The sequence below is a fragment of the Mustela nigripes genome, chromosome 13, assembly GCF_022355385.1.
Source record: "Mustela nigripes isolate SB6536 chromosome 13, MUSNIG.SB6536, whole genome shotgun sequence".
Classification (NCBI taxonomy): Eukaryota; Metazoa; Chordata; class Mammalia; order Carnivora; family Mustelidae; genus Mustela; species Mustela nigripes.
Genome location: NC_081569.1, coordinates 30,132,362 through 30,160,096, shown reverse-complemented (window position 1 = coordinate 30,160,096; position 27,735 = coordinate 30,132,362). Strand labels below are relative to the sequence as shown.

General features: G+C 58.4%; 1 protein-coding gene across 1 annotated transcript; it reads left to right on the top strand.

The window, feature by feature from the left end:
- On the top strand, window positions 1-23,425 carry LOXL1 (lysyl oxidase like 1). The gene is made up of 7 exons (XM_059371859.1): window positions 1-1,492; window positions 15,075-15,183; window positions 17,719-17,856; window positions 18,318-18,474; window positions 19,027-19,122; window positions 20,786-20,901; window positions 23,077-23,425. The coding sequence occupies exons 1-7, from the start codon at window positions 340-342 to the stop codon at window positions 23,081-23,083; spliced, it is 1,776 nt and encodes a 591-aa protein (XP_059227842.1). The 5' UTR covers window positions 1-339; the 3' UTR covers window positions 23,084-23,425.
- Window positions 23,426-27,735: the final 4,310 nt, after the last annotated feature.

The following is a 27,735-nucleotide window of genomic DNA, read 5'->3' as shown; positions in this document are numbered from 1 at the left end:
CAGCCTGTTGCTTATTCATTCAGAGTGGGAAAGCGCCTGCCCAGCGGCCAGCCAGTACCGGGCTGGCCATCTAAGTCTCCCAGGCAGTCCTGCCTGTCCGGTGCCCTGCAGAGAGCCTCGTGCTGCCCTGGGCACCGCCCCTGCCCTGCCCTGACCCCTTGGCCTCGAAATGCTGTCATCGGAGGAGCCGTCCCGCTCGGGACAAGGCCAGGATGGACAAAGCTAGAGCCCAGGCAGGCAAGGAGCCTTCCTGTCCTCGAGGCCGTGGGAAGAGAAGCACGCACAGGAGTACACTCCTGAGAGCCTCTCCGTCCACCAGGCCGCTGCAGAGGGGCCACGATGGCTCTAGCCCGAGCTGGCTGGCAGCTGGGGGCCCTGGTGTGGGGCGCCTGCCTCTGCGTCCTGGTGCACGGTCAGGAGGCGCGGCCGGGACAGGGCTCGGACGCGGGGCGCTGGCGGCAGCTGATTCAGTGGGAGAACAACGGGCAGGTGTACAGCCTGCTCAACTCTGGCTCAGAGTACGTGCCGGCCGGGCCACAGCGCACCGACAGTAGCTCCCGGGTGCTGCTGGCCGGCGCTCCCCAGGCCCCTCAGCGGCGCAGCCAAGGAGGCCTCCGGCGTAGGCAGGCCCCGACGCTGCCCCTGCCGGGGCGCGTCGGCTCGGACACCGTGCGCGGCCAGGCGCGCCACCCGTTCGGCTTCGGCCAGGTGCCCGACAACTGGCGCGAGGTGGCCGTCGGGGACAGCACAGGCATGGCCCGGGTCCGCACCTCCGTCTCCCAGCAACGACACGGGGGCTCCGCCTCCTCCGTCTCGGCCTCGGCCTTCGCCACCACCTACCGCCAGCCGCCCTCCTTCCCGCAGCAGTTCCCCTACCCGCAGGCGCCCTTCGTCAGCCAGTACGAGACCTACGACCCCGCGTCGCGGACCTACGACCAGGGCTATGTGTACTACCGCGGCGGCGGTGGCGGCGGCGCCGGGGCGGCGGCCGTGGCCTCGGCTGGGGTCATCTACCCCTTCCAGCCGCGGGCGCGCTACGAGGAGTACGGCGGCGGCGAGGAGCAGCCCGAGTACCCGCCGCAGACCTTCTACCCCGCGCCGGAGAGGCCCTACGCTCCGCCGCCGCCGCCGCCGCAGCCCGCCGACGGCCTGGACCGCCGCTACTCGCACAGCCTCTACCACGAGGGCACCACCGGCTTCGAGCAGGCCTACCCGGAGCCGGGCCCCGACGCGCCGCCGGCGACAGGAGGCGGTGGCGGTGCCTACGCCGGCGACCCCCGCCTCGGCTGGTACCCGCCCTACGCCAACGTGCCGCCCGAGGCCTACGTCCCGCCGCGGGCAGTGGAGCCGCAGCCCCCCTTCCGAGTGCTGGAGCCGCCCTACCTGCCCGTGCGCAGCTCGGACGCACCCCCGCCAGGAGGGGAGCGCAGCGGCGCGCAGCAGGGCCGCCTCAGTGTGGGCAGCGTGTACCGGCCGAACCAGAACGGCCGCGGTGAGTACCGTCCAGTGCCTCGCTGGCCGCCCTGCGGTCACGGCCAGGCCACAGCCACGCGGTCCGTGGGCCTCCCCTGAGCTAAGTGGCCCCCCACCTCGACAGTCACCGTGTGTACCACCTCCCGACCTCCCCAGGTCCACGCATCATTAGCTGCAGGATTTGGCCAGGCAGGCTTGGGCTCTGACCCTGGCTGGAGGGGTCGGGGGTGGAGGGACTGGCTGGGCTTGAGGTTGAAGCACCTTCCAGACCTGGAGTGGGTCCTCTGGGCACAAAGGGAAGGAGTGCTTCTCCTTGCCCCTCCATCATTTCAGTAGGGCCTGACTTCCAGCTCTGGAGATGCCCCTATGCCAGCCTTGCAGGGGGAAGCAGGAAGTATCAGCATCAGAAACCTGGGTCTTCAGGGTCAGAAAGGCCTTGGGGATGCCCCTGGAGGTGTGGCAAGGTCCCAGTCACTAGCATCTGTGAGCTTGGCCTGGATGAGCAGAAGGTTAGGGAGGCCGCTCTGGCTCAAGGCAGGAGTCCAGACTAGATGACAGGAGTTAGCGCAGGGGACACTGTGATGAGCAAAAGATCCAGCTTTTACGTAGAATTAGTAACGGTGCCATACAAAGCCATACTGGAGCTTGAAGCAAACTGATCCTGTCTTTATGTGAGATTCTGATATTTGGTTCATCACAGATTTTTCTGGCACTGATCTTGATTTTTAAAAGTGTTGCCGCAAATACTACTTCTCGTGGTCGCTGAGTGTTTTGTGCCCAGGCCAGTAGCTCCCTCATTTCACTCTCACTGCAGTGCCGGTCCTGGAGGAGAGCCCCGGGAGGGAGCTGTAGACAAGCCTCCCTCTGGTATTTTCTGGGGGAAGGGGGGATGTGAAGATATGACCTGGTCTTGGGAAAGCCCAAACCATCTGTACATAAGAACACAGCGAAGGGGAAACTCTCCATCTTCAGACAGAGAACTCCACACACAGGGGGGCGACTGTGGTAAGGGCCCACTAGGGGCCTGGCCAAGGCTAGATGGCTATTGGCCCATCCTCTGCTGTCCTAGAGTTCCCCTTTCTGCCTCTGTATCTGCAAGCCCAAAGTCAGCTTCAGCAAAGGTTTTCCATTCAGTCCCATCAGGCTGCAGTCAGTGCCCCAGTTCTCTGCCCGACTCCAAGGTTGCCGGGCCAGGCTCACCAGGTGAGGGCTGAACCCGGCAGGGCCCAGGGGCACAGGGGCACAGCCCCAACCTTTGCTTCTCTACCTCGGTTAGCTCAGGGACTGCTGGTTTGTCTCTAGCCACACGGACCTAGGTGAGAGGCCACTGCGCAGGGGACGAGGGGGAGAGGGGCAACGTGGTTCTGTCTCTGTGGGGCTGCTGGAGCCCAAGGCTAGGGGAGAGGAGTGTCCCCACTGGTAGCATCCACTGCCTCACATCCAGGGCATAGCACTCAAGTTGGATGCCGAATCCCAATTGCAGAACCTGCAGGGGCCTCGGGGCAGGAGCCTGATTTTTGGGGCGGGGGGGGGGGCTTGTGGGATGTGATGAAGGTTGTGTCCTCCTGCCCATCGTGGCCCCATCCACATCTGGTCCTCACTGAGACTTTGTGCATCCTGGAAGCAGGGTGCTCTAAGTTGGGCATCATCTGCTCCTAGAGCTCCTTGGAGGAGAGGGCATCCCACCTTATAGGGTACTAAGCTTTCGCAGTGGCTTTGTTAGGCTCTGTGACCTCAGAGTGGGGCTCGGATGGAAGTGACCCACTTCTGGGCATGGGAGAAATCGGAGGTTTCCAGTGCTACAGCACCACCGGCAGAGCTAAGCCTGGTCCTCAGCCTCTGTGTGCCAAACCAGTGGGGTTTTCTAGGGACCCTCTTTGGCCTGACGGTTCTTAAAGTTCAAAGGCGACCGGCCAGGGCTAAGGCCATGTCTGGAGTGAGGGTACTTGGTGCTTATCAGAGTCTCCAGTCTTGACCCTGAGCCCCATAGTTGGTTTGGGCTTAAAAGTGTGCTAGTAAGCATCACATTCCACCCCTGCTGGGGGTCAGGGGAGGCATAGCAAAAGGGACACATGAGTGCTGTGATTGGGCAGGCATTGGAGGCATGAGCTAGGGGAGCCCAGACGAAGGGTCTCCCCAGTCAGGGGCTGGGGGCTCAGGGAGGACTTCCCGGAGGAGGAGGTACCTGTGCATTGCTGCAGGTAAGGGCCATCAGCACCCTCCAGGTGCTCCTTCCCCTAGTCATGGGAGCGGGGGCGTGGTGTGTGGGGTGAGAGGGAGTGTGGGGGCACAGGCTACTTTGGGGCTCACAGACCAAGGAAGGAGCAGTATCTTCTCTCTCATCATTGATTCCCCCTTCCCACCCTGCTAGGCCCAGACCATGGAAAATCCCAGTTAAGAGAAGGCCAAGCCTTGTGCTTGAGATCAGACCCCCAGGCCTGGTGTGGGAGTCCAGGGCAGATTCTCTGGGACTGACCTCATTTCTCCTGGCCACACACCCAGGGGTCTGAGGCTGGGTGCTGGCAGCCTATGTGCGTGTGGGCGTGGATGTGTCCTCACAACACCAAACACATGTGCGCTCCGCCCACATCCCTCCACGTCTGGGCGGTTTCCAAGCGTCTGTCCAGAGCCCGGGTTTATTCCTCTGGCGCCTGCACCCTCTTCCCTCCCACCCAGTGCTGGGGCTGCCCGGGCCTCCTGCAATCCCATTGTCTCCAACTCTGAAACTTGTAACTGGAGAGACCAGGAAACAGAGGCCCAGAGAGGGTCACATACTTTGCCTGGCTCTCAGCAAATCCGTGCAGACGCCTGGAGGGTGGCCGGCGGCTTCCCAAGCCTAGCTGTGTCTCCTGCACTGTGCCTCTCCCTCCACCATGGCCAGGCCCTCCCTTCCTGGCCTCCTATCCCTGCCCCTGCCCACTGCCCCCTCCCCACCCCATCCCCTCATGGCCTCAGCTTTTCTGAGCTGGTGGTCTTTGGACCAACTAAGGTGACTCCTGGTCCCTGAAGACCCCAGCTCTTTCCCCAGGCCTCCCCGTCCCACTCCTGGCCTGCTTCACCGGTCCTGGAAACCCTGTGAAAACAATATGGAGCAGGCTCCCTGGCCATTCTCCTGGGCCTCGCGGATGGATAGCTGTGCCAGCCTTGCCTGGCATGGCCCTCCAACCCTATCCCCACACGACCAATCAAAGCCCAGGAGGAAGCCCTGGCTACCTCCTCCCGGCTCCCCTGCTCCCCTGCTCCCAGCTTCTCCCTGGCCAGTCCCTCTACAGAGCTGACCACATTATTCTCCTGCTCAAGAAAGTTCTGGGGCCCCTGAAGGCCTTCAGGTCAAAATAAATGCCTTAGCCTACTGCTCCAAAAGTAGGGGCACCTCCTTCCTTTCTTTCTCACCGTCTCATACCACCACAGCCTCATGGGAACCAGATCACTCCCCAGCCTGGAGGTTGCACCTCCCCATACACCCAGAGGTGTTCTAGTGTCCTCCCCTCTCCATCTAGTCTCCTGCACCCAAGAAGCCAGACAAGACCCCTTTATCCCTGACAGTAGCCCTGGCTCCCTGCCCCCCCCTACACCTGGGCCAGCTCCCGACCCCCACCTCCCCTTCTCCAGGTCACCTTCCTACCTCCTCAGGCTTGGAGTAGATGGAGAGAAAAGTAGAAGCTGGCCTCTATCCCCAAAGCATCCAGAGTTCAAGCCCCAGGTCAGGGATGATAATAACAAGCAGGCTATCTGCTGAGGAGCACCCACTGAGCCGGGTGGCTAAACTGTGCAGTGTCACTCACGGCCTCCCGGAGAGGGGGCACAGTGCTCCTCTGGCACCCAGGGCAGCCTCCCCGCCCACATGGCTGAGCCAGAGCTCAGGCCCAGCCTGTCATCTCTGCACGGCACCCAGATGACCCCAGGAGGACCCACATGCCATCTGCAAGCCAGGTGGGTCAGGCCAAGCGCCTCGGCCTCCTCCAGTGGCTCTCTGGGCCTCAGTTTCCCCAGCTGCAACCAGGGGAGGGAGACTGACACTGGCATTTGTGGGCACTTTGCACGTCGCCACCCTTAGTCCCCGCAGCTACCCCACGAGCCAGGTACCAATCTTTGTCCCATCTCATAGATGAGGCGACAGGCTCATTCGCTGCTGTTCACACAGCCTCTTAGTTGTGAAACCAGGTTGTGGGTCCCGCATGAACCCCCATGCCGAGTTCCTAACCCCCAGACCTAATTTTGTTTAATTTGATGTATTCTTGCTTCTGCTGCACACCTGGTTTATTCACTCCTAAGCTGTTTGACTGTCCAGTTTGTGCCGGGCCCTGGCTGGGACGGGCTGTCAGGCCAGCAGACCTGCGAGGCTTAGGAAACAGAGTCCCTTCCCGGTGTGGTGTTTGCGAAGGCTTGCCGTTCTCACTCTAGACTCCAGAACACTTTTGTCACAAGCGCTTATATCGTGCTTTCTCGGTGTCTTCTACCCTTCCTGGAACTTTACGGTTCAAGTCCATTAATCCTCAAGTCAACCCTAGGTAGTATTCACCAGCCGCATTTTGCAGACAAGCAAACTGAGGTTCTCAGAGGTTAAGTGGCTTGTCCAGGGTCACATCACTGGTGACGAGCAGAGCCAGGATCTTAGCTCAGCCTCCCTTCTTCCTTCCCTGAGGTTGTCCTGGATGCTCCTTCAGAAAGAAATGGAGCCTTCAGGCCGAGGAAGCTGTTGAGAGAAGTTGGACAGGCTGTGGACACAGAGGGACCTGGGTCCTCTTCCTCCTCCCCTGTTTGGCCAAAGTCATTAGTGTCAGAACAAACAAGCTGTGTCCCGAGCAGTCTCCTCTCAGGCAGACTTCCTGTCTCCTCTGTTATCATCGGGTTGCAAGGCCACATCCTCTCTCCCCGAGACCCAAACTGGACCATCCCCACAAAAAGAGAGGACTCCTATTTTAAGTAACAATCACCAAAACTAGTATTTCTTGAACACTGACTGTGCACCAGACACAATGCTAAGCATTGGATTTTCATGTTTTCATTTAGTGCTGCCAGCAACCCAGGGCAGCAGGTAGATAGGGTTATTGCTCGCCTCCTCCCGCCTACCCCTCTCCCCCACCACAGACCAGGAGCCCGAGGCCACAGAAGTTCATAAGTCATCCAAGGTCTCCATGGATGAGAGCCAGACTCGGAGCCAGGCCATCCCTCTCTCCTGCTAGACGGCTGAAGCCTCTCTCTTCTTGCCCCTCAGGGAAAGTCTGTCTCCTTGTTTGTCTCAGATCTAAAACCCCAGAAAGCCAAAATTTGGACTTTTGCCTTAAGTTTGCAGGCCCCACAGGCCTTTGGGGTGGTAGCAGAGCAGGGTGGGAATCATTAGGGCCTTAGGGGCATCCTGCCTCCTCCCTCTTCTCCTAACCCCAGGGGTCCCCATCTCAGTGTTCTCTCAGCTCTGAAGGTGCACACACTCATACTCACACTGCCAGCAGTCCCAGCCTGAGTCCACTCCACTCCTGTCCAAGCCAAGAACACATGGAAAACTCCCCAGGGCAGCACTGGAATGGCAGGAGAGGAAGTGGGGGAGGAGGTGGGTGGTCCGCCCGTAAGCCCACACCTGCTTCCAATTCCCGTGCCGGGCATTCCTGCAGAGCAGCCATCAGCTCAGAAGCAGGAAGGAGAGGCTGGGTCTGGTCCCCTCCCCTGCTCTGACCTACCAGCCTCCTCTCCCGAGGCAGCTGGACCCAGAGGGCCTTTCTGTATGGATTCAGAATTACGGGGCCACAGTTGGGCCTGGGTCCCTCTCTCCCTTGCTGACGAGCACTCAGGAACTGGTTATTTCCCTGTCACCTGGAAATGGGCTGTGTCCGAACGCCAGAGCAGGAAGGGTCTCAGGTGGGGAATGTAAGTTCCCAGAGGCCTCTGCCATTGAAGCCTCAGGAGACAGACAACCCACCTCTCCTCCTGCTTGTAGACCAACAGCAACCATGGGTTTTCCAATTATAAAGCTAATCTTTTTTTTTTTTTAAAGATTTTTTTTATTTATTTGACAGACAGATCACAAGTAGGCAGAGAGGCAGGCGGGGGGGGGCAGACCCCCCACTGAGCAGAGAGCCCATTGCGGGGATTGATTCCAGGACCCTGGGATCATGACCTGAGCCAAAGGCAGAGGCTTTAATCCACTGAGCCACCCAGGCACCCCTAATCCTCTTTCAAAAGAAAAAACTTTTGGAATCAGTGCCAACCTTTGCTTGGTAATGAAGTCTGCTCACGCAGACAGATGCCATAAGGCCCTGCAGGTGTTTGTGCCTGTGGTCGCCAGGGCCCACAAGGGCCAGGCCCAGGCTATGCACAGAGAAGTCGGGGGTGTGCCAGAGCCAGGCCTGTCCTTACGAAGGCCTCAGCACAGCGGCCAGAAACCAGGCCACAAGACATCCCCCACCCACCACCTTCTCACAGATCTCTCCTGCTCCCACCTGCTATGTGCAGACACCTGGGCCCACAGCTGCGTAGCAGGCAAAGGGCAGTCCCTCCCCTGAATGGAGATTCATCCACTCAGGAACTCTTACTGAGTGTCTTACTGTGTGCTGGGCACAGGCCAGAGCTGAATCTTCCTTAATGAAAAGAAAGACACAAAACCCTTGCCTTTGCGGACATATTTTCCTGCATAGAATAATACATAGGGAAATAATAGAATGTGCTAAGGACTGTGGGAAAATAGAGATAACTAAGATCTGGTGTGGGAGGGGGGGAGCAGGTTGCAAAGATGGTTAAGGTATGCCTCCTGAAGGCGACATTTGAGCAGAGACGGAGTAGAATGAGTGAGGCATGCAGGGATCAGGAATAGCATTCCAGGAAGGGGAAACAGCCAGTGCAAAGGTCCGGAGGCAGGAATTCCCTGGGGGTTTCAAGTGTGTTCCTGTCTGTTTGGAGCAGAGCAGGACAGGAGTCAGGGGTGTGATAAGAGGCAGAGCAGAAAGGCCACGGGACCGTGGAGGACTTAGGCTTTTTTGCCCCCTGCACTAGGTAACACTGCAGGCTTTGAGCTGGGCAGTGACATTTAAACAGGGCCCCTCACCGCAGGGCTGGGATAGGCAGTGGGGAGGCTGGTGGAGAGATGCTGGCAGGGGTGATGGCACCAGGCAGGCTAACGATTGAGGTTGTAGGAAGTCAGGTTCAGGATCTAGTCTGGAGATGGAGCTGTTGGGATTTCCTTATGGGTTGGACATGGGGTGTAAGAAAAAGAGGTCAGGCATGAACACAAAGGTTTGTAGCCTGTGCAGCTGGAAGGATAAAGCTGCCATGGGCTGAGAGGGGAAGGCAGTGGGTTGAGCAGGTTTTATAAGAAAGATGGAAGTTCGAGTCAATGTGAAGGGCCTGAGGGGCAGGGAGAGACCCGGGGGACAGAAGCATCCACCAAGGCTCCTGGCGGCAGGGCTGGGGGGCCCCTGCAGACCTGCAGGTGAGCAGAAAGCAGCAGGGACCTGTGTTCACAGGGCGGGGAGAGTGTGAGGGAGTGAGGTGTGCAAGGAGGCAGCTGACCTCCCAGAGGTTTATGTCAGCCTGCTCCCAGCTCAGCCCCAGCCCATGTCCGGCGTGGTCGCTGAGACGAATAAACCCTCACAGATCCCCTTCTCAGACTTGGGCCCTCAAAGGAGGGATAAGGTGGTCACGGCCCCTGGACTGTCTCCACCCACTGAGCGGGGCAGATGTGTGCTGGCGGGGGGGTAGTCAGCACTGACAAGTCTGGGGCCTAAAGACTGTGAACCCCTGCAAGGTCATGTGTGTGTGTGCAAGCGTGTGCCCTCGTGTGTGCAGAATTCCAAAATATGCCTCAGGGGCTGGGGCAGGAGAGGTCTGGTGTGCGAGGGAGCTGCCTCCTGACCCTTCAGGCTATGAGATCTAGAAGGCTCTGGTAGGGCCAGACCACGGAAGGTCTTAGCTGCCGCCCTGAGAAGTCAGGGCCCAATTCTGTAGGCGGCGGGGAGCCCTTGCAGGTTCTGAGCCTGGTGTTAGAGCTGTCACAGCTCCTTTGCCTGGGCTGGGACTGCCCCTTCCCGGCAGGATGCAGGGAATCCCACAGCCACCTTGCCCACCCGATCATCACACAGGTGCAGCCCCTCCGGGCCAGCCCAGACAGTCTCATGGCCTGATTACGAGATGACGAGTTCACAGGGCTCGGAGCTGCCAGCTCCTCCCAGTCTGTAGGCCCTGTCGTCTCCTCTTTATGCAAGGCCGAACTCTGTGAGCTTGCCCCTTTTCCCCACCTCAGGGCTCCTTCAGAGTCTGGCTGCTGAGCCAAAACATCCCGCCCTACACAGCTCTCACCGCCCGCCCGCTGACCGGTTCCTGCTGGACCTTGTTTATCCTCCAGCCCCCGAGACTCAAGAGATTAGGGCCCTCTTGCATTCCTTGCTCCTTCCTCTGTGGCTTGGGAGCAGGAGGCCTGGAGAGGAAAGCGTTCAAAGGGGCCAAGGTTTATGGAACCCACAAAAAGGGGGAAGCCAAGAGGGAAACAGGTGAGGTGTGAGCAAGCGGCAGGAACGCAACCACAGGCCCTCTGCACTGGGCAGTCTCCAGGAGCTGCCGGGCGGGAGGGACCAGAGTTCTTCTGAAGCAGGAAGGATTTAGGTCAGACAGTGGGAGAATTTCCTGGCTGCTGAAGAATCGTCTGCAGAGGTTGTAAGAGGTCTGGGCTCCTGCCCGAGGCTGGGGAAGAGACTGAAGAAAGAGCTCCTGAAAAGTATTTTCTCTCCAGGTGTTTTGGGGAGCCATCGAACTCCTCCTCACGGCTCCTTTGCAGGTTAGCGTAGTCTCCGTCGTCCAGGTGGGGAAACCGGACCTAGGGTTTATCCACCCAGGGACTGAATGAGAGGGCAAACTTGCCTTCTGGTGTCTTTTCCGGAGAAGGCCCCAACCGGGTCCTGCCAGGGAAAAGGGAGATAGGCCTCAGGTTCCTGCAGGCTGACCCAGGGGCCAGCCTGGGGTGGGGAGCATGGCAGGCTGGTCCCGAGGGCCTAGTGAAGGGGCCTGCATCACCCTCAGAGGAAGCACCAGGGTTGGAGCAGGAATGCGGAATGCAGAAGGTCCTTATCCCGGGCTCTGGGTCTTCCCTGCCCAGGAGGGTCTGATGGGGGCAAGGGTGCCTCCAGGGCTGCCTGCAGAATGGCCTTGGGACCCCGATTCACTTACACCCAGCCCCTTCCCTGCAGAGAAGCCTGGCTTCAGCCATCCCCGGGGCCTCTACTGCTCTTGCCTCTGTGTTCGTCCAGCCCTGGTCTGGACTCTACAGCCCGAGTCCCTGTGTGTCCAGCCCCCACGATCAGCACTTTGCTTCTGGGGAACAGTGCCCACAGGGGCCTTGGCCAGAGCCCTTCCAGGCTTTGCATGGGATAGAGGACAAGCAGAGCTGGACGAATGGAGGCAGTGGGGGCTGGAGAGGGGGCGGGCCGGCCCTGGGTCCCACAGAAATTCTGTGGCAGAGGAGGGTAAGCCACCAGGCTCCTGTCTCCCTCTCGGGAGGGGATGGCAGGATGCTGATGGTGACCAGGGACCCTTTGGGTAGCCTCAGCAAACCATACACCAAGACTGTCCATGGTTGGTCTCACCTTGGGACCCAACCCTGGAAGACTGGCCATAGTGGGCCACAGAGGGCACTCCCTAGGAGCCCTATCTAGCCATGACAAATCATGAGCTAGGTAGACCCTAGTTTATACGTTGATGGAAAAATCAAGAAGTGGAATGTGATTCTAAGACAATCTCATTTATAATGTTTCAAGAATGCATGCCTGCCTCCAATACACTGCAGGTTGTATACAGAAACACAAATTGTCCGAGGACATGTCAGAGGGGCCTAACCCAGACCAGCAATAATGGTTAGTTTGCTCAGACGTTAGAACTGTAATTAATTCAGTGTCTGCATTTAGAGAAATGGGGATCTCTGGGAGGTGTTCTCATTGGAACCCACTTTCTAGAGGCTCCAGTGCCAGGTCCCAGTGCTGGATGATTCCATATATTCTGGATAAAAGATCCCAGCCCCTCCTCAAAATGACATCCTCACGACTGAGTGTTGTTCTTACCTTCTCCCGGGGATCTTCCGCACACCTCTTGGGATGGGGGATGGGCACATGGTTCCACTGTAGTGACACTTCAGGCAACATGGGCCATCATGCCCAGAAGGCCCGGTTGGACCTCCCAAGCCAGAAACAGCAAGCCAGTCCCCTCTCCCTACATCCACAAGCCCCTGCTTACACCTTCCCCACCTCACTTCTAACAACACAGGGGTACCTCCTCAGTCCCCCCAGGGGCTGAGAGCCCAAGCCTGAGGGCCCACTGCTCCTATAAGCTGATGCAGTGCCTCATAGGAGAGCAGGCGGAGCAGGAGGCATTGTTCCAGCTGAGGGAGGGGCCTGCAGTGCCCAGGGACCTCTGCAGGGAGAGCGGGGGTGTCCCCTCCTCTGACAGGGAGTAAGGAGTAAGGAGTAAGGAGAGGCCACCTGAACTCCCAAGGCTACTCTCTTCCAGCAGCTTCCCTAGTGTGACAGAGGTGGAGCGTGGCCAAGAGGAGCCTGTTAGGGGAAACATGGGACCCCTGTGCTGGTCAGAGATACGGAACAAAGAAAAGAAAAGAATGGTAGGAGTGGTTCCACTTAAGGTCTAGAAAAGGCATAGCTATCTACGGTGATTGAAAAAGAGGAGTAACGGTTACCTGGGGTGGTGGAGGAAAGGGAGATTTACCAGGAAGGAACAGCAGGGAACTTTCAGGGATGATGGAAACAGTACAGAGCTTGATGATGGGCGTGGTCCCAAGTGGGCACCATTTGTTAAAACTTACCAAAACTGTATACCTTAAGTCTGCATTTCTGTGTCTAGATTACACTTCCAGAAAGCTCATTTTTATAAAAAGAATGATAGGCGGAGAGCTAGGAGGGGGTGTGGAGCTTCTCCTAGGGCTACCCCCTACTTGCTGTGCAACCATGGGCAAATTCATTGCCTTCTCTGATCCTTGGTCCCTCCAGCACCTCTGTATGCCCTCGTGCCTTGCAGGGGACAGGTTACAGAGCACACCCAGTCTTTGGAACAGTAAAGCCACTTAGGATGAAAGAAACTTGCCTGAGAGAGGCCAATATGATGGGCAGGCAGTCAGCCCCAAAGCATGGTGCATTGCCTGCCAACAGTGTGAGTGGGACCCAGTCCCTGCCCTCAGAGAGTGCAGAGTCTGGAGGGAAGTAAATCCAGGTAAATACAATGAAATCCAACTAAAGATCAAGACACATCTAGTGGTGAGACAGATATTATGTATGGTCTGGAATATCACAGCCAGTCAGGGGGGACTTCCTGGAGCAGGAGGCACCTGTGAATCTGAGATTCTTCAACAATAAGAGGAAAATGGTATCTAGGGCCAGGGCCAGAGCTCAGGTTGTGAGGACCAGCTCTGAGGTGTCTGTCCATGGTCTTCCTTCCAAATCCCCACATGTAGACAATACAGAGGCCCCTCCCCCATGGCTTTGGAGCTTACAAAACCAAACCAAACCCACTCAGTTACAGTAAAAAGGATTCATGATGTCAAAGCAATTCCTTAAGAAGTGTTTCAAATACAGAGTTTTTAATACATACTCTGGGGACAAACAATGGGTTCGAGGCTCTGAGTTGCTAATAGGATCTAACTGCGGTGTGTTCAGGCTCAGTATAGGACCAGGGTCGGGGCTCAGCCATAAGCCAGAAGGGGCACCAGCCTTTGCTGGGCCTCAGTACCTCTGGCCTCTTACTCAGCTGGCTCTTGGAACCTTGCTGGACTGCCCAGCCAGCTCATGGAATGGCCTGGAGGGGAAGGGTCGGGCCAGAAAAGCTTTGAGGAGCCATCTGCACACTGTTTATTAAAACCCGGCCTGGGGTGGGGGAGGCAGGCCATCTGGTGCCAAATACTGGGTCTCATGAGGCTTCCGGCCAGGCTAACCCACCCCCACACGTTGCTGCGGGAGAGGCACTTTGATGATGGGGAAGGGGACTGCTCCTGTCTTCCTTACCTCCCCGCACCAGAGGCTTCCGGATACCAGAGGGTGAGAAACAGCTTGGCAGCGAGGTGGGCCCTTGCTTTGAGGGCCCAACGGTCCCCTGGGAAATGACTGCAGGCATTCCTGAAGCTTGAGTAATGGGACCTCGGCTGGCCGAGACGCCCCCCTCAGCCAGGAGCCACCTCATCCCCACCCACCCTGTGCTCCAAGCTTCCTCTTCATTCCGAGTAGGTGAGATCACGCTGGCTTCGGGGCCGGCCTCCCGCATGGGGCCCAGGCCTGGGGTGAGTGGGCTGGGGGCTCAGAGCCGAGGGGATGGGCGGGGGGCGGGGGTGTCTGCCTCACCTTCGGGACCCGAAAGCCGACGAGAGGGTTTTGGCAGCAAGAAGAGGGGCCGGAATGCTTTGGCAGGACTCGAATTCCCGCACCTTACTTGTCCCTGGAGAGCAGAGGTCTTGAAAGAAACTGAAGAGCGACCTGTAGCCTCATGTCCTCCCTTAACTACTGGAATCCTGGGAGCGAGGGGGGTGGAGGGGACGGAGAAGCCCCAGGCTCACTCACCCTGAAGTCCACGGCCAAGCTGGGCGAGAACCAGGGGCTCGGGGTCCCCCTGCCCACCTCCCAGCCCACCCCGGGGTCCCACCAGCTCCTGTGCTCCCAGCAGCCACATCAGATCATTCCTTCTCTATTCCGATGCGGACGGGGTCTGGACACCTGAGTTTGGTTTCTTCTAATTCCAAATAATCCACCCGCTCCCTGGGTAGGGGAGGTGCGGAGGGACAGGCCCCTGGCTCTCGCCTGTCCTGGGAAGCAAGTGATCACAGGGGCTGAGCAGACTCCAGACTTCCCCTGGGCCCTGCAGAGGAGGCTGCCAGGCCCCTCGGGTTGCAGACAGAGGAGGGTGCGGTCAGGTCTGGGGGCCGATGGCAAGAAGAAAGGAATCCTGAGAAGGTCAGGCTAGGTGCCCAGGCCGAGAATCATGCCCCGTCAGCAGCCTACTCTGGGGATGTGTTTTCCCACTCGCCCTTCCCTTTCTGCCCACCCCACTTGTGCCAACCACCACTCACCTGGCTCTGCCCGTGAGCTCTCTGGGAGCCACTTGGGGCCAGAGCCCAGGGCTCTCCTGGTGGTTCGGGAAGAATGCAAGAAGGCATCTGGAGGCTGGTGTCCAGAGGCCTGGGGAACGAGGACATGGAGGGAGTGCCTCTGTCAGGAAATTGCTTGGTTCGCTCAGTCCTGCCTCCAGGCCCCTGTTCATGCGGCTCTCCTGCCAAGTATACCCTTTCCTGTTCTCTGGCTCACCAGACCCCGGCCTGCCTCCCAGGCTTTGCTCCTATCCCAGGTCTTCCAGGGATCTCAGAAGTTCCCATAGCACGGGGCTCCAGAAGTGAGCCCCAGTTCCTTGACCTCCCTGGCCCACACCTGAGCCCAGGGGGAATTGTTCCAATCAATGCCCCTAGCTCTGGTTAGGTAGCTTCTTGGAGGAGGTGACAGCCTATACGGAGGAAGGAGCATGACAAAGGGCAGTTGTGGCTGAAGGGGTCTCTGGACATTAGCTGCGGCCAGCCTGACACCCCTTGACGCCAACTCTTTCCCCCTCCTCCGTCTCTCCCACTCCACCTCCAGGTCTCCCCGACTTGGTCCCAGACCCCAACTACGTACAAGCCTCCACTTATGTGCAGAGAGCCCATCTCTACTCCCTGCGCTGTGCTGCGGAGGAGAAGTGTCTGGCCAGGTAAGGGGCCGAGGCTGAAGTGTGGAACATGGGGATGGCCTCTGGGGAGTCCCCCGAGCCTGTGCTTGTGCCAGTCAGGCTGCCCACAAGCTGAATGACCCTGGCCGAACCCCTCAACCTCTCGGGACCCTGACCTCTTCGTCTGGGAGTCTCGCCTACCCCCAGGGAACCAAGAGGGGAAAGGGACAAGTGAGCATTTCCATAGAGGTCATGAGACAGGGAACTTGTTCACACCAGCCCTGAAGGTATGTGTTTTTCCAGTCAGGCTGCCGAGGAGCAAAGAGAGGACTAGAACCTTCCCACTCCCTCATGAGAAGGTGCTCCCACAAGGATGCAGGGAAGCCCAGTGCGGGGAATGAGACCTCAGGATAGAGGGTGGGAGTGTGGAGCCGTCCCCACAGAGGACAGGTGTGGCTCTCCAGCCGGGGCAGAGGGCACCCATGACAGAGGCCTCAGTGGGGAGAGAGGGCAAGGAGACCACATTGCAAGACTGTGGAAGGGGAGCCCCGCCAGCTCTCCCTAATTCCTGGGTGATCCTATCGCCTGCCGAGCTTGCTTCCCAATGTATGAACCACGAACGTTCTGCTCAAATACCTGAGCTGAGGGGCCATCTCCCTGTGCTGAAAGAATTTGTTAAAGATGACATCGGCCTGCCTTGTCTATTGACATCCTTCTATGCTGGAGAGCACCTATTTTTCTTTGTTACTTGCTGCCCTATTTTTGTTTTTGCATTTGAATGCTTTATTGGCTTTTACTCTTCAGTGTGCGGGAAGGCTGTCAGATTCTCAGCATTTTCCCACTTACAGAACTGCCGCCGCTCCGGGTAGCTCACCTGCAAGGTGTCATCTGCCCATCATGACCTAAGTTGCTTGTACCAGAATGTGACTTCACTCACTGCTTCCTTGGCCCAGAACATCTTGCCCTTGATCACGGGTAACCAAAACCAGGGAAAAGGAGACCGCAGATCAGGGGGTCCACTATACCACTCTATTGGCCTGGGCATTTAGGTGTGGTCTCATCAGTTGTCCCCGGGAAGAGGGCATCGTGATCCGACTCCCGCTGCAATCCCTCCGGCAGGGAGCACCTCACAGCCTCTGTGGCAGCCCACCAAGACTGAGTTTTGAGGAGTTTTGAGTCAAAGACAAATTACCATCCCATGTTCACGGAGCATCCTGCGGGCCCAGGCCTGAGCTCCCAGACGGGCTAGGGAGCAGGGTGCAGGGCACAGACCCAGCAGAACTGAGGCTGAGCTGGCAGGGCTCTCCGCGATCATCAACAGTACGGGCCGCAGAGCGCAGCCAGCGCACAGGCTGCCGCCGAACGGAGACAAGGAAAGGGACTCGCTCCAAGTCTCACCGCGAGTCTGTGGCCAAGCTGGGCCTCGAACCTAGGCCCTGATGGGTTCCCACGGTGTGCTGAGCAACAGAAGGGCAGGATTGAGCTGAACAGAGGGAAGGAGGATGTTTTGTTCCAACCCAGACACAGACGGATTCCAAGCCTCCCCCAGACAAGGCCAAGGGCCTTATGTCCTGGCAGACAGGAGACGTCCTCTCGGAGAGCGAGCTAATCCCTGCAACTGGCTGCCTCCTGCCTCTGGCTTCAGGACCCAGACCTTCAGGAGTGCCAGGAAGTGCCCCTGAGGCCAGCCAGGACAGCTGTCAGCAGGCCTCCGGGGAGGGGAGGAGCCTTGGTCAGTCCCTGCACACATGTGTGTCTGTGTCTGTGTTGGGCTGTCTGTCTCACCCCCCCTTGCTGCTGCCCCTCTTTCCTCTCTCCCTTCCTTTTCTTACAAAGCCCCTCTCAGTCCTGGCAGCTTTGCAGTCAGGGAAAGGTGGCCTAGTCACACTAACAGAGCCCACGGGGCCTGTGGTATCAGGCTGGGCCACAGGAGGTGCTGCTGGAGCTCACAGGCAGTCAGGAGGACTGTGAGTGAGGCAATCAAGGCAGACTTCCTGAAGGAGGGAACCTGAGTTAGGCCTAGGAGGCTGGGTGAGTTCTGGGTCAAACACGCGCAACAGTATAGCTTAGCAGGAGAGAAGTCTGCTCGAGAAACAGTGTTTGGAGCTGGAACCCCAGGATGTGTGGGGGAGCAGCAGGGCAGACAGGATTGGGAAACTGAAACGGCTTTGACACTGAAGAGCCGCACCTGAGAGATGGCGTACTTGGGTCAACAGTCAGGGCTCTGTCCCCTTATCAGAATCTCCTGGATAGGGCCACTTTCAAAAAGCCCTCCAAAGATTTCTATATGCCTTTCTCCCCACCCCCTCCCCCAGGCTGTCCCCAGCAGGTGCGGTTGTCCTGGTTAGGCCCCATGCCACTTGAGCAAGGCTTTCCTGGTAGCTGCCGGCCACAGGCTGGAGGCCAGAAAGAAGCGGACAGCCTCTCCCCTGCGCTCAGGAGAGATGGGGAGAGGCCTGAGCCTCCGCCACAGGACAGGGAGTCAGTGGAGAGGAACTTCAGGGATGGTGGGCCCATTCTGGGCTTCGGTGTCCCCCGGATCCAGCCCCACTCCGGTCTCCCCTCCTGTCCCTGCAGCACAGCCTACACCCCGGAGGCCACCGACTATGACGTGCGGGTGCTGCTACGCTTCCCCCAGCGCGTGAAGAACCAGGGCACCGCGGACTTCCTCCCCAACCGGCCCAGGCACACGTGGGAATGGCACAGCTGCCATCAGTAAGTCGGGCCCCTCCCATGGGGCGGGGCCTTGGTGCCTGAGCTCCTCCCCCCACTTCCGTGCTCAGGGCGGAGCCCATGCTGGTGCGAGGGCCTGCCAGGGTCCACAGCGCCACCACTCCCCCACCAACACCACTCCCCCGCCCCCCGGGCAAGAGTTCCTTTGCTAAAGCTCCCCAGAGGAGGATGGGTTTTAAGGGGGAATGTCTAGAATACAGGGAATGGTCCAAGGAAGGCTAGCCCAGGTGGGAGCCCAGCAAGGGCTCCAGAGGAGGTGCTCTCCCTGGGTGATCTGGCTGGGAGCAGCCCCAGAGACACTGCCCTGGGAGACACAGGGGACCAAGGAGCCCCAGGAGCCCAGATGGTCAGGAGTCTGGGTCACAGCAGGCTCTCCAGGCCCGTCTCAGAAAGCGCAGGGGTGACTAGGCCCCCTTGTCTCTCCTCCCGTGCTCTGCCCCCAGACACTACCACAGCATGGATGAGTTCAGCCACTATGACCTGCTGGATGCAGCCACAGGCAAGAAGGTGGCAGAGGGCCACAAGGCCAGCTTCTGCCTGGAGGACAGCACCTGTGACTTCGGCAACCTCAAGCGCTACGCGTGCACGTCTCACACGCAGGTCTGGGCCGGGCAAGAGGGCCAAGGCGGGGACCTAGGGGTCTGGGGACAAAGCCCTGCCCAGGGGAGCAGGGTCGAGGGGGGTGGGGGAGCAGAGAGCAATGCCCAGCTGGGCCTGTGCCAAGGCTCCTGGCCACTCCACTCCATGGCAACAAGGGTCTTCTCACCCGTCATCGGGTCACCACGGCAGCCCTTCTTGCATCGCTCCCAGGCGAGTCCGCCTGTGGAAAGAAAGGAACATTCCAACAAATTCTAGATGACATGGTGTTCCATTGCCTGTTTGTCCACCCAAATGTACCTTTCTGTCAGTCTGTCCAGGTATCCACAGAACATCTGTCTATCCTGCCTGTCTGTCTCTTCATCTGTTCCTCTGTCCAACTCCCCAGGCATCCCCCTCCTTCTGTCCCTCCCAGCTGGCTGTTATGCCTCCCTATCTTCTGTCTGGTCCATCTACCCAGTGGGCTCTAGAAGGGAGGAAGGAGGGGCCCAGACTGCTGGAGTGGCTCTGAGCAGGGCCCAGCACCCCAGCCTTGACTCCTGTCCCTCTTCCCAGGGTCTGAGCCCCGGCTGCTATGACACTTACAATGCGGACATCGACTGCCAGTGGATTGACATAACGGATGTGCAGCCTGGGAACTACATCCTCAAGGTGGGCCTCCTGGTCCAGGGCGCTCCCTCCTGCCTGCCCCTCCCGCTCCATGTCCCTGCCCCAGGGATGTGCTCTGGCCTCTAGGGCATTCCCTCCTCCCCGGCTGTGGAGCAGCCTGGACATCACGTGGAGGTGTCCTCTTCCCATTGGAGGGTATTGGCCTCAAGCAGGCAGAGCCTCCCTTTCTATAAGAAAATGAACCTTCGGCCTAGGTGTGGCGCCACTAGAGGGGGTAGTGACACTGTCTTCCCTAGGGGACAGAGGACTAGGAAAGCTACACTACAGGGTGCACCCCCTGTCTGCAGACAGGGGAGGCTCTGTGCCATCTGCGAGAGGACATCGCCATGCTCGAAAGAGACCTCCCGCTCCCCACAGGGATATCTGCAAAGCCAAAGGCTCCTGGGACCAAGAGTCCCTTCTGGCCTGAACCCCTTCTCCAATGTCGGCTTGCTCCAATGCCACTTCCCCTGAGGCGGGGTGGGTACAAGGAGAAAAGCATGTCAAGGACACATAGCCTAGTGTGGTACATCCACACATGCTGCTCCGGGACCAGGGCGTCATGGCCTCCTCCTTTGTGCAGGTGCGAAGCAAGGGCGGGGAACCTTCCTGTGGGCCCTCGGACCCGCCGCTCCACACCCTAAGCACTACACAGAGCAGTGAGCAGTGAAGAGGGGCTTGGGAGGCACGCTGACCTGCGTGAACGCGGCCTGCTGGGAAAGCTGCACTGGGAACACAGGCAACCCAGAAGCCTCTGGTCATGCCCCGAACCTGGTGGCTCCCAGCGGGCTCAGCAGCCCCTCTGCTCAGCCTCAGACCAGGGCCAGGGTTGGTGGGGCTATTCTCCTTCCCATGTCCAGCCACTCACCACATGTGTACACAGGCCCTCTGAGTTCCAGGCACTCGGGATTCAAACCACACCCGTAGCCCACACTTCCTGCCCTGGGGGTGGGGGGAGAGTAAAGGGTTTAAAAGTAACATGTTCTTAGAGATTCTGCAACTCTAAGTCTGGGTGTAGCCGCCCCTGGTACAGCCCGCCCCCTCCCCCCACCGTTAATCCAACATTCTGAAGGCTTTCTTGTGTCCCAACAGCTCTTTTCCAGACAAAAAGCACAGGTTACACCTGGGCCATGAACTCCGTGTCAGACATTCTGGCTCCAGGCTAGGAAATGCCACCTGACAGGGGACAGCCTTAGCCTGTGTCATCTTGACAGACATGTGTGGTCAAAGGGTGTCGGACTCGGACTCGGGAGACCAGGCTCAGGATCCCTGCTCAGCCCCTCTCGTTCACTGCTGTGTCCTCTGGGGCAGAGATTCAAACTCTCTGACCCTAAGCGCCCCACGCAGGGCCCACTGGGCCTAGGCTCTGGGTCTGGGGCAGCCTCCCATCTTCCAGTAGGAGCGACCTGGTGCTGTTTTCTTCAACCACGCACGATCTCTTCTTTCCTCTCTCTGCATCTCTCCACGTCTCTGCACCAGCATATCTCTGTCTCCATAGCACTCAGTCTCAAGTAGTCGTTCTTGGCCCTCCCATCCATCTCCTTCCCTCTGGCCCCTCCGCATCTGTCTGTCTGTCTGTCTGCATCTCTACCACCTGCCCTGGTGAACAGGTGAAGGGCGGCTCTCTGACCGGATCCCTTTTCCCTTGGTGTCCTTTCTTCCTCAGGTCCATGTGAACCCCAAGTACATTGTTCTGGAGTCGGACTTCACCAACAATGTGGTGAGATGCAACATTCACTACACAGGTCGCTATGTTTCTACAACAAACTGCAAAATCGTCCAGTAAGTGCTCACCCGTCATCCTCTCCATGCAGTCCCTGTCCTCCCGGGGGAACAAATGGGGCCACTTGAACCACTCAGGGCGAAGAGCCTTGTCCGTTGCCAACCCCAGTTGAGTGCTCCTGGTGGGGCTCTGGGCCCAGATGGTGTGGCTCCCTAAGCTTTCTCAGACGGGGAGGAGCGGGGGACCGGCAGGGGCAGTGTAACTGGGGCAAAGTCTGTAGTCCTGCTTCTGAGCTTCTGAGCTGTGACATCGGGCAGGTCGCCTCATCTCTCTGAACTCCTTTTCTCAACTACAAAAGAGACCCTTCCCATTCAGGCTTGGGAGATTAAAAGATTGAAAGGCCTGCTGTGTGGTGTCAGAGAACCCTTCCGAGGGTGCCCAGAGAATGGCAGCTGTGTCTCTGTCAAGTGCGTTCAATGAAACAGCCCCAGATTAGAGCTGATTCTGGTTGGGACGAGCTTCCCCCAGTGGCTGGGCCCGGGTGTACTGGAAACTGCAGGACTCTGGCCCAGACCTTGGGCACATGGCTCCGGGGCAGGACTTTGGTTGCCACTGCTCCAGGCTATCTGTCTTTAGCCTCTCTTCTGATTCCCCAGGTAAAGTACTTTGCAGAGGGACCTTCTGCTTACAGACTCACCAAGAAACCCCCTGCCCCACTCCATGAGAATTTAAAATGTTTAATCAGCTCAAATCAACACTTTGCCATTAAAACAAAAACTAAAACAAAACAGGCTTAGTTCTAGAACTTCAGTCCATCATCTGGGGGGAAAATGGCAGAGATTTCAAGGCCCAGAGAGACAAAAGCATATGCTTATTAATGATTGACAGGTATGAAGTTTAGCCTGTGACCAGGCTCAGGGCTCAGTGTGTGTCCAGGGTCAGGGCTCAGTGTGTGACCAGGATTAAGACTCTGGGTGACCAGGATTAAGACTCTGTGTGTCCAGAGTCAGGGCTCAATGTGTGACCAGGGTCAGGGCTCAGTGTATGTCCAGGATTAGGGCTCAGCGTGAGACCGGGATTAGGGTTCACTGTGTGACCAGGATTAAGGCTCACTTTGTGTATCAAAGTCAGAACCTGTTTAGAGACAGCCCTTTGGCCCTTTAGTTGCAACCACTAAGCTGACTGGTCACACACACACACACACACACACACACACACACACACCACCAACAACAACACCACCACCACCACCACCACTAGCCCATGTATATTAAAAATTAGAATAGCGGTCTTTAGTCCAGTATAGAGATTAGATTCCTCATAAACTGAATTTGATCAGATTGTCCAGGTCACAGAGTATATTTAAAACAACTGATTCCTGCCCCATCCCCAGCACAGCGGCTCTTTTGTAGGCCTGGTTTTCTGACCCCCCTCCCTCCCCAGGGCCTGTCTCATTCAGCCATTCCCAATTCAGGGGTCACATAAACGGTAGAGGGTTTCTGGGAAGCAATACCGTGGAAGGAGAAGGAGGAAGAAAGGAAGGGGCACACAAGAGGAAAAGAGGGCCAAGGGGTGTGCAGGGAGGCAGGGAGCCTACGTCCCTCTTGTCCTGCCCGCCGCCGCCGGGAAGGGTGGAATAAAACAGCATCCCTATCCCCAGCCATGCCACAAGCTAGGCTCCTCAACAAGGCAGACGGAGAAGCAGCCCCAGGGGCCTATGGGCCAGGGAGGGAGGAGGCCCTCCTTTCTAAGCCCTTTACATAAGTGCTTGGAAAGGCTCAAGTCTCATTAGAGCGTCTGTGGTACCCTGACCGCAAGCGGGCGGCCGGGCCAGGGCACAGGAAGCTGGACGCAGTGTTCCCAGAAAGGCCACGGGACTGACGCCTGTGGCTTGCAATCCTGTTTCTGAAGAGGAGGAAGGAGGCTTTTTTAAAAAAGTACTTTGTTAGAAAAAAAAACAAGAAAGCGTTCCCAGACAGTAGTAGCTCTCCTAATGGCCTAGAGAACACTGTGGAACCTGGGGCACGGGGAGGGGGTGGTGCCAAGATGGCCCCTGCGTGGGTGGGGGAGGCCGGGACACCCCTCTTCTGGAGGTTGGGGCTGGCTGAGGGTTCCACCCGCACCTGCCCTCCCTCCCATGTGGGATCCGGGCCGTGGAAGGGGCGCCTTGCCGACACTCAAGGAAGGAGACCTGTCCCACAGCCTACCACTGACTGCTCGCTTTCTTTCCTTAGATCCTGATCTCACAGAAGATGGACAGACGGTCAATCTCCCTACTCCCCAAAGCCGGCCAGGCTCCCCCAGGAAGCCTCCTGCCAGGACAGACCCGGCCCAAGGGGCTCAGCCCCCCCGCCCCCACCCCACAGGCAGGGGCAGCTGGAAGCCACAGGCATCCTTCCCTGCCGGCCTCAGGGAGCAAACGCAGACCGAAACCACAGGGATTCCGGATGCCAGGCCCAATTTTGTACTTAACTCTTCTCTACAACGGTATTTTGTCGTTTGTTGGTTTTTATTTTTTATATTTTGGCCATATCACAGAGCAAGATTGCCCAGACCTGGGCTGAATAAAACAAGGATTTTCTACTCTGTGGTTCAGCACTGCGGCCGGCCAGGCTGGGCTGGCCAGAGCGAGGTCGGGCTCAGGGGACATCCTCCAGCTTCCTCCTTCCCCTAGCAGAATGTGGGAAGGACAGCCACCACCTGTCAGGACCACAGCTTGACCAGTGTGGAAACCCGGTGGGTTTATCCCAAGGACAAGGCTGCTGTGTGGCCAGGGGCCCACAGCCCTGCGGGAAGACCCTGGGCGGGAGCGGTAGCTCTAGCCCACTCACCCCTACTCAGGGTCCCCCACCTCCCCCTCCCCTCCTCCTGCAGCTTCACACTCCCACCCCCTCCCTTCCTCACACCGTCCCTCACTCTACCAGCCACCGAAGGCCTTACTCACATATTGAGTTCCTACTGAATGCCCGGCCTGTGCTGGGGCTGCACCATCGTCTTGCTGTGAGGGAGCTCCCAGGGACGGGAGGAATGTGTTCACCACGCCTAGTGAGACCATGGGAAGTGGGAGAGACTTCTGAAGGCGGGTGGCATCTCCCAGGAAGGGAAGGGACTAGAATGTACTTGGCTGAACGGGGTCCAAGTGGGAGATGGAGGGAGGCCCCGTGGCTGGGCAGCCCTCCCTCTCCTGCCCTGGGTGGGGTATCCCCGAGGTCCTGGACAGCAGGTCGGTGCAGGAAGAAGCAGAAGGTGGGCACCTCTCACCCTCCTCTTGGAGTATCTCTGCACCCATCTGCCCCTGCCAGCCTCCTTCCTTCCTAGGGGACCAACACTAGTGAGAACGGGCAAGGTACTTGGCGAGAACCAGGGCCCTAAGGGGCCAAGGCCAATTCTCCTCATTCACTGTCTATATGACTTTGGGTCAGGCATGCTCTGGGTCTTGGTTTCCCGATCCATAAGATGGGAATGCCCTTGTGCCTGGCTCACATGCTGACACAGAGAGCCGGTGAGCCACTGTGACAGGGACAGGCACGGGGGAGCCACATGGGGGTGGGCCCAGCCCTCCACCTCCCTTCGGCTCCCACATGCTTCATGCCTTGGGGCCCCCTGGCAGCAACAGGGTGGAAAGGCAAGGCTGTTTGGAGCCAAGCAGTTCTTCCAGAAGAGTCCTGGGGCCCCAGCCCAGCTCAGGCCACAGGCTGCAGTGAAGCCAGTCTGTAGCCTCACAGCTCCCTTCACTGAGTCGTGCTGGGATTCTTTTCCTGGCGAGGGCAGGCACTGAGACACTGCCTCTCTCCGTAAGGCGCTGGAGAAGGGCGGCCTAGAGGATTGAGGAGGAGTGTGGGTGGGAACCTGTCATCCGGGTCTCCCCGTTGTGCTGTGGCCTTGCCCATATGCACCCCAGAGATGCTGCCCCGATTCCAGCCCCAGACCTCTCCTTTCTGGGTGCTCCCAGAGTGAGCAAGGGAGGTCTCAGACAAGAAGGAGCCTAGAAGGTCAAGTCAAAAGTCCCCAGTTCCCAGGTCGGACAACTGGAACCCAGAAGGGGAGCCTGTCTGAGGGCCCAGGTGAGTTTCAAGACAGACCCCATGCTGGAACCCATGCTCTCAGTCCTGGGCCTGGGCTGAATGCCGGGTTTGTGCTGGTGTATTCAGGGGGACGTATCTGTACCCTCAGCTCTAGGAAGCCTCCTAGGAGGCACAGTGTTGGGGTGGGGTGGGGTGGGTATAGAGAGAGCAGCACCACAGCAGGAAGAATGGGGGAAGAGTGGGACCATCTTCCCTGCCTGAACCGAAGGGTGATTCGCTGGAATCCTTCCCATCCCAAGAAAACAGTATAGTGTTGGACTGGTCAGCGAGGTCCTCAGTGCCAAACAGAGTCCGTCTTGGTCCTGTGTGCCCCACGGAGCTGAACACTCAGCCCCACACAGGACCTTCCAGGGGAAGAAGAGAGGCCTGGTGGGCAAGCCATCACTCAGGACCTCCCTCCAGGGCCCACACACCCAGAGGGGTTCCACCAGCATGTCTGGGCACCCATGTGGCATTTGGGTCACAAAGGGCCTCCTGGACACCTGCCCAGTACCCCCCCCGACCCCCACCCTGAGCTTGCTCAGGCCCATGGCAGAGAAGCTCACCACCTCTCTCAGACCACGCTGTGAGAAACATCTCAGGGCACAGCGGCCCTCCTGTCAGCCTCCTCACAGGTCTGGGCCACGGGATCTGTGAAGTACTAACAGTTTGGGGAGGGCATGGCTGGAAGCAGGAAGGACAGAGAGAGCAGACGCCCTGCAAGCGACAGGGGACCTGGCTGTGGACCTAACGCTCCTGGCCACTGGGCCTCAGTCTCCCCACCTGTGCCCTGGAGCCAGGCACTTTGGGCACCCATACTGCGTCTTGTCTTCCAGAGAACTGAGCAGAGGAGAGGAGAGGTGGTGACACGCCTGGGACGGGTCAGGGGACCACAAGCAGGGCACCAGGGGCAAGACAGCCACCTGAGGAGGGCCTGGGGCATCGTGAGGCTTGTGGGAGTCCACAGACAGGCATCTGCCCTGAAGTGAGGGCATCAGATGCCAAACCAGGCTGCGGCTAGAACCTTCATAAAGGCTTCCAGGGGGCCTTGGGCTGGGGGAGCGGGGGTGCAGAGGCCTCTGATGAAAGGACCGCTCAGACCCAGATCCCTCCACTCTCCTGGCCACAGCCTGGGTCCTCTCCCCTCTCCGCCACCTAGTTCCACGCCCACCCCCTCCCCAGAGCAGCAGCACCTACTGGGTAGGGTCGGAGAGAAAACATTACCCCTCCTAGCTCCCCCCACTTGACAAAAACCCCACTTCTTTTGAGAAGCTACTTAGGTCTGGGTCATGGAAGCATCTGGTAACTATAGTGTGAGCAGGCCTAGCTGGCCCACATCCTTCCTGACTTTTAGGCAAGGAGCTTTGTAATCTGTAGGACGGACCAGAAGAGAGCACTCCCTGCTTGGCCAGGGAGGGGCAAGGGGCCTGTGAGATATTTACAGATTTCATGAAAACAAAGCCCCGGATGTTTGACCCTAAAGAAATGGGGAACACGAGCCCAGCCCCTATCCCTCTGCATCGGAGGTCCTGTTGCCTGATCCAGCAGCCCTCACCCCGACCCGCAGGCCCACCTCACCCCTGATGATACCTCTAAGGCCAGCCTCCCAACGGAGGTTCCCATGGGCCCTGAGGATTTCAGACTGAGTGAGCTTGATGACACGTGCCCTCCAGCCTGGGTGGGGGAGGGCGGGGCATCTGCTTCGCAGCTCCTCCAGGCCTCTCTTTCCCCTCCCTGCTCAGGACAAGAGGCCAAAGCCCAAAGGGCAGGCGGGGTGGGGGGAGGTGGTGAGAGGTTGGGGGAAACAGGTGGTGGGTATTGGGGAGGGCACAGATTGCATGGAGCACTGGGTGTGGTGCAAAAACAATGAATACTGCTACGCTGAAAAGAAATTAAAAAAAAAAAAAAAAAAAAAAAGAGGCCAAAGCCCCCCACGGGCTGTGAGCCTCTGAGCCCTGTGGCCACTCACAGGGCTGGGTCCTCCCTATGTCTACATGCGGGTGCATCCTACAACCACAGCACTTGCTGGAAAGTGCCACACGCCTGCCCAAAAGCCCCCCAGCCGTCCCCCCAGACTGAGTCATGAAGAGGGTGCCCAGGGACGGGGTCGGCAGCAGCTAGCCAGGGAGAATGAGTGAGGCCACCCACCCACCAGGACTCTCACCGGAGCCTGTGGGGGACACACATTACCCTGGACATTGGAGCAGAACTTTCTGAGATTAAGAAGGTCCCGAGAAGCTTTCAGAGAGAAACTCAAAACACAGAAGGCAGGGGAGCGGGTATCTATTTGGGTTTCCACATTCCCTGACTATGTGAAATCACGTCTTCTTCTTTTTAATTCTTCAAAATCAAACTTAACCTGCTTCGCACCGCTGACTCCTAGTTGGTTTACCCCGAACAACAGAGCAGGACCCTCTGTCTTCAGTCCGCTCCAGGCACGCTGGCCCACTGGCTGAACTCCATGGAGTGGCACAAGGACACCACACATGTGCCTGGAGGCTCACTACAGCCTCAGGGTGCTGCCCAGAGCCGACACCGTCCGTGCTACGAACAGAGGCACAGTCCCGTCTCTCCAGTCCAGGGCAATGCTCTCCCAGCCTCCTGCTGCTGTCTGCTTCCACCATGCCCTCCCCAATCCCTCCCTCCTTTCCTCTTCCTCTTTGGGACAACCTTCCATCACCCCCACGTTGTGCATTGGTTCACAAAGCCACTGCAGATCTGGCCCTTGGGGTGGGGAAGAGCTAGTACCTTCCGGGGGGATGGGAGGGGAAGACCCTGCAGGAGAACACACCAGGAATGATGCTAACGAAAGGTAACTTCTGGAACACA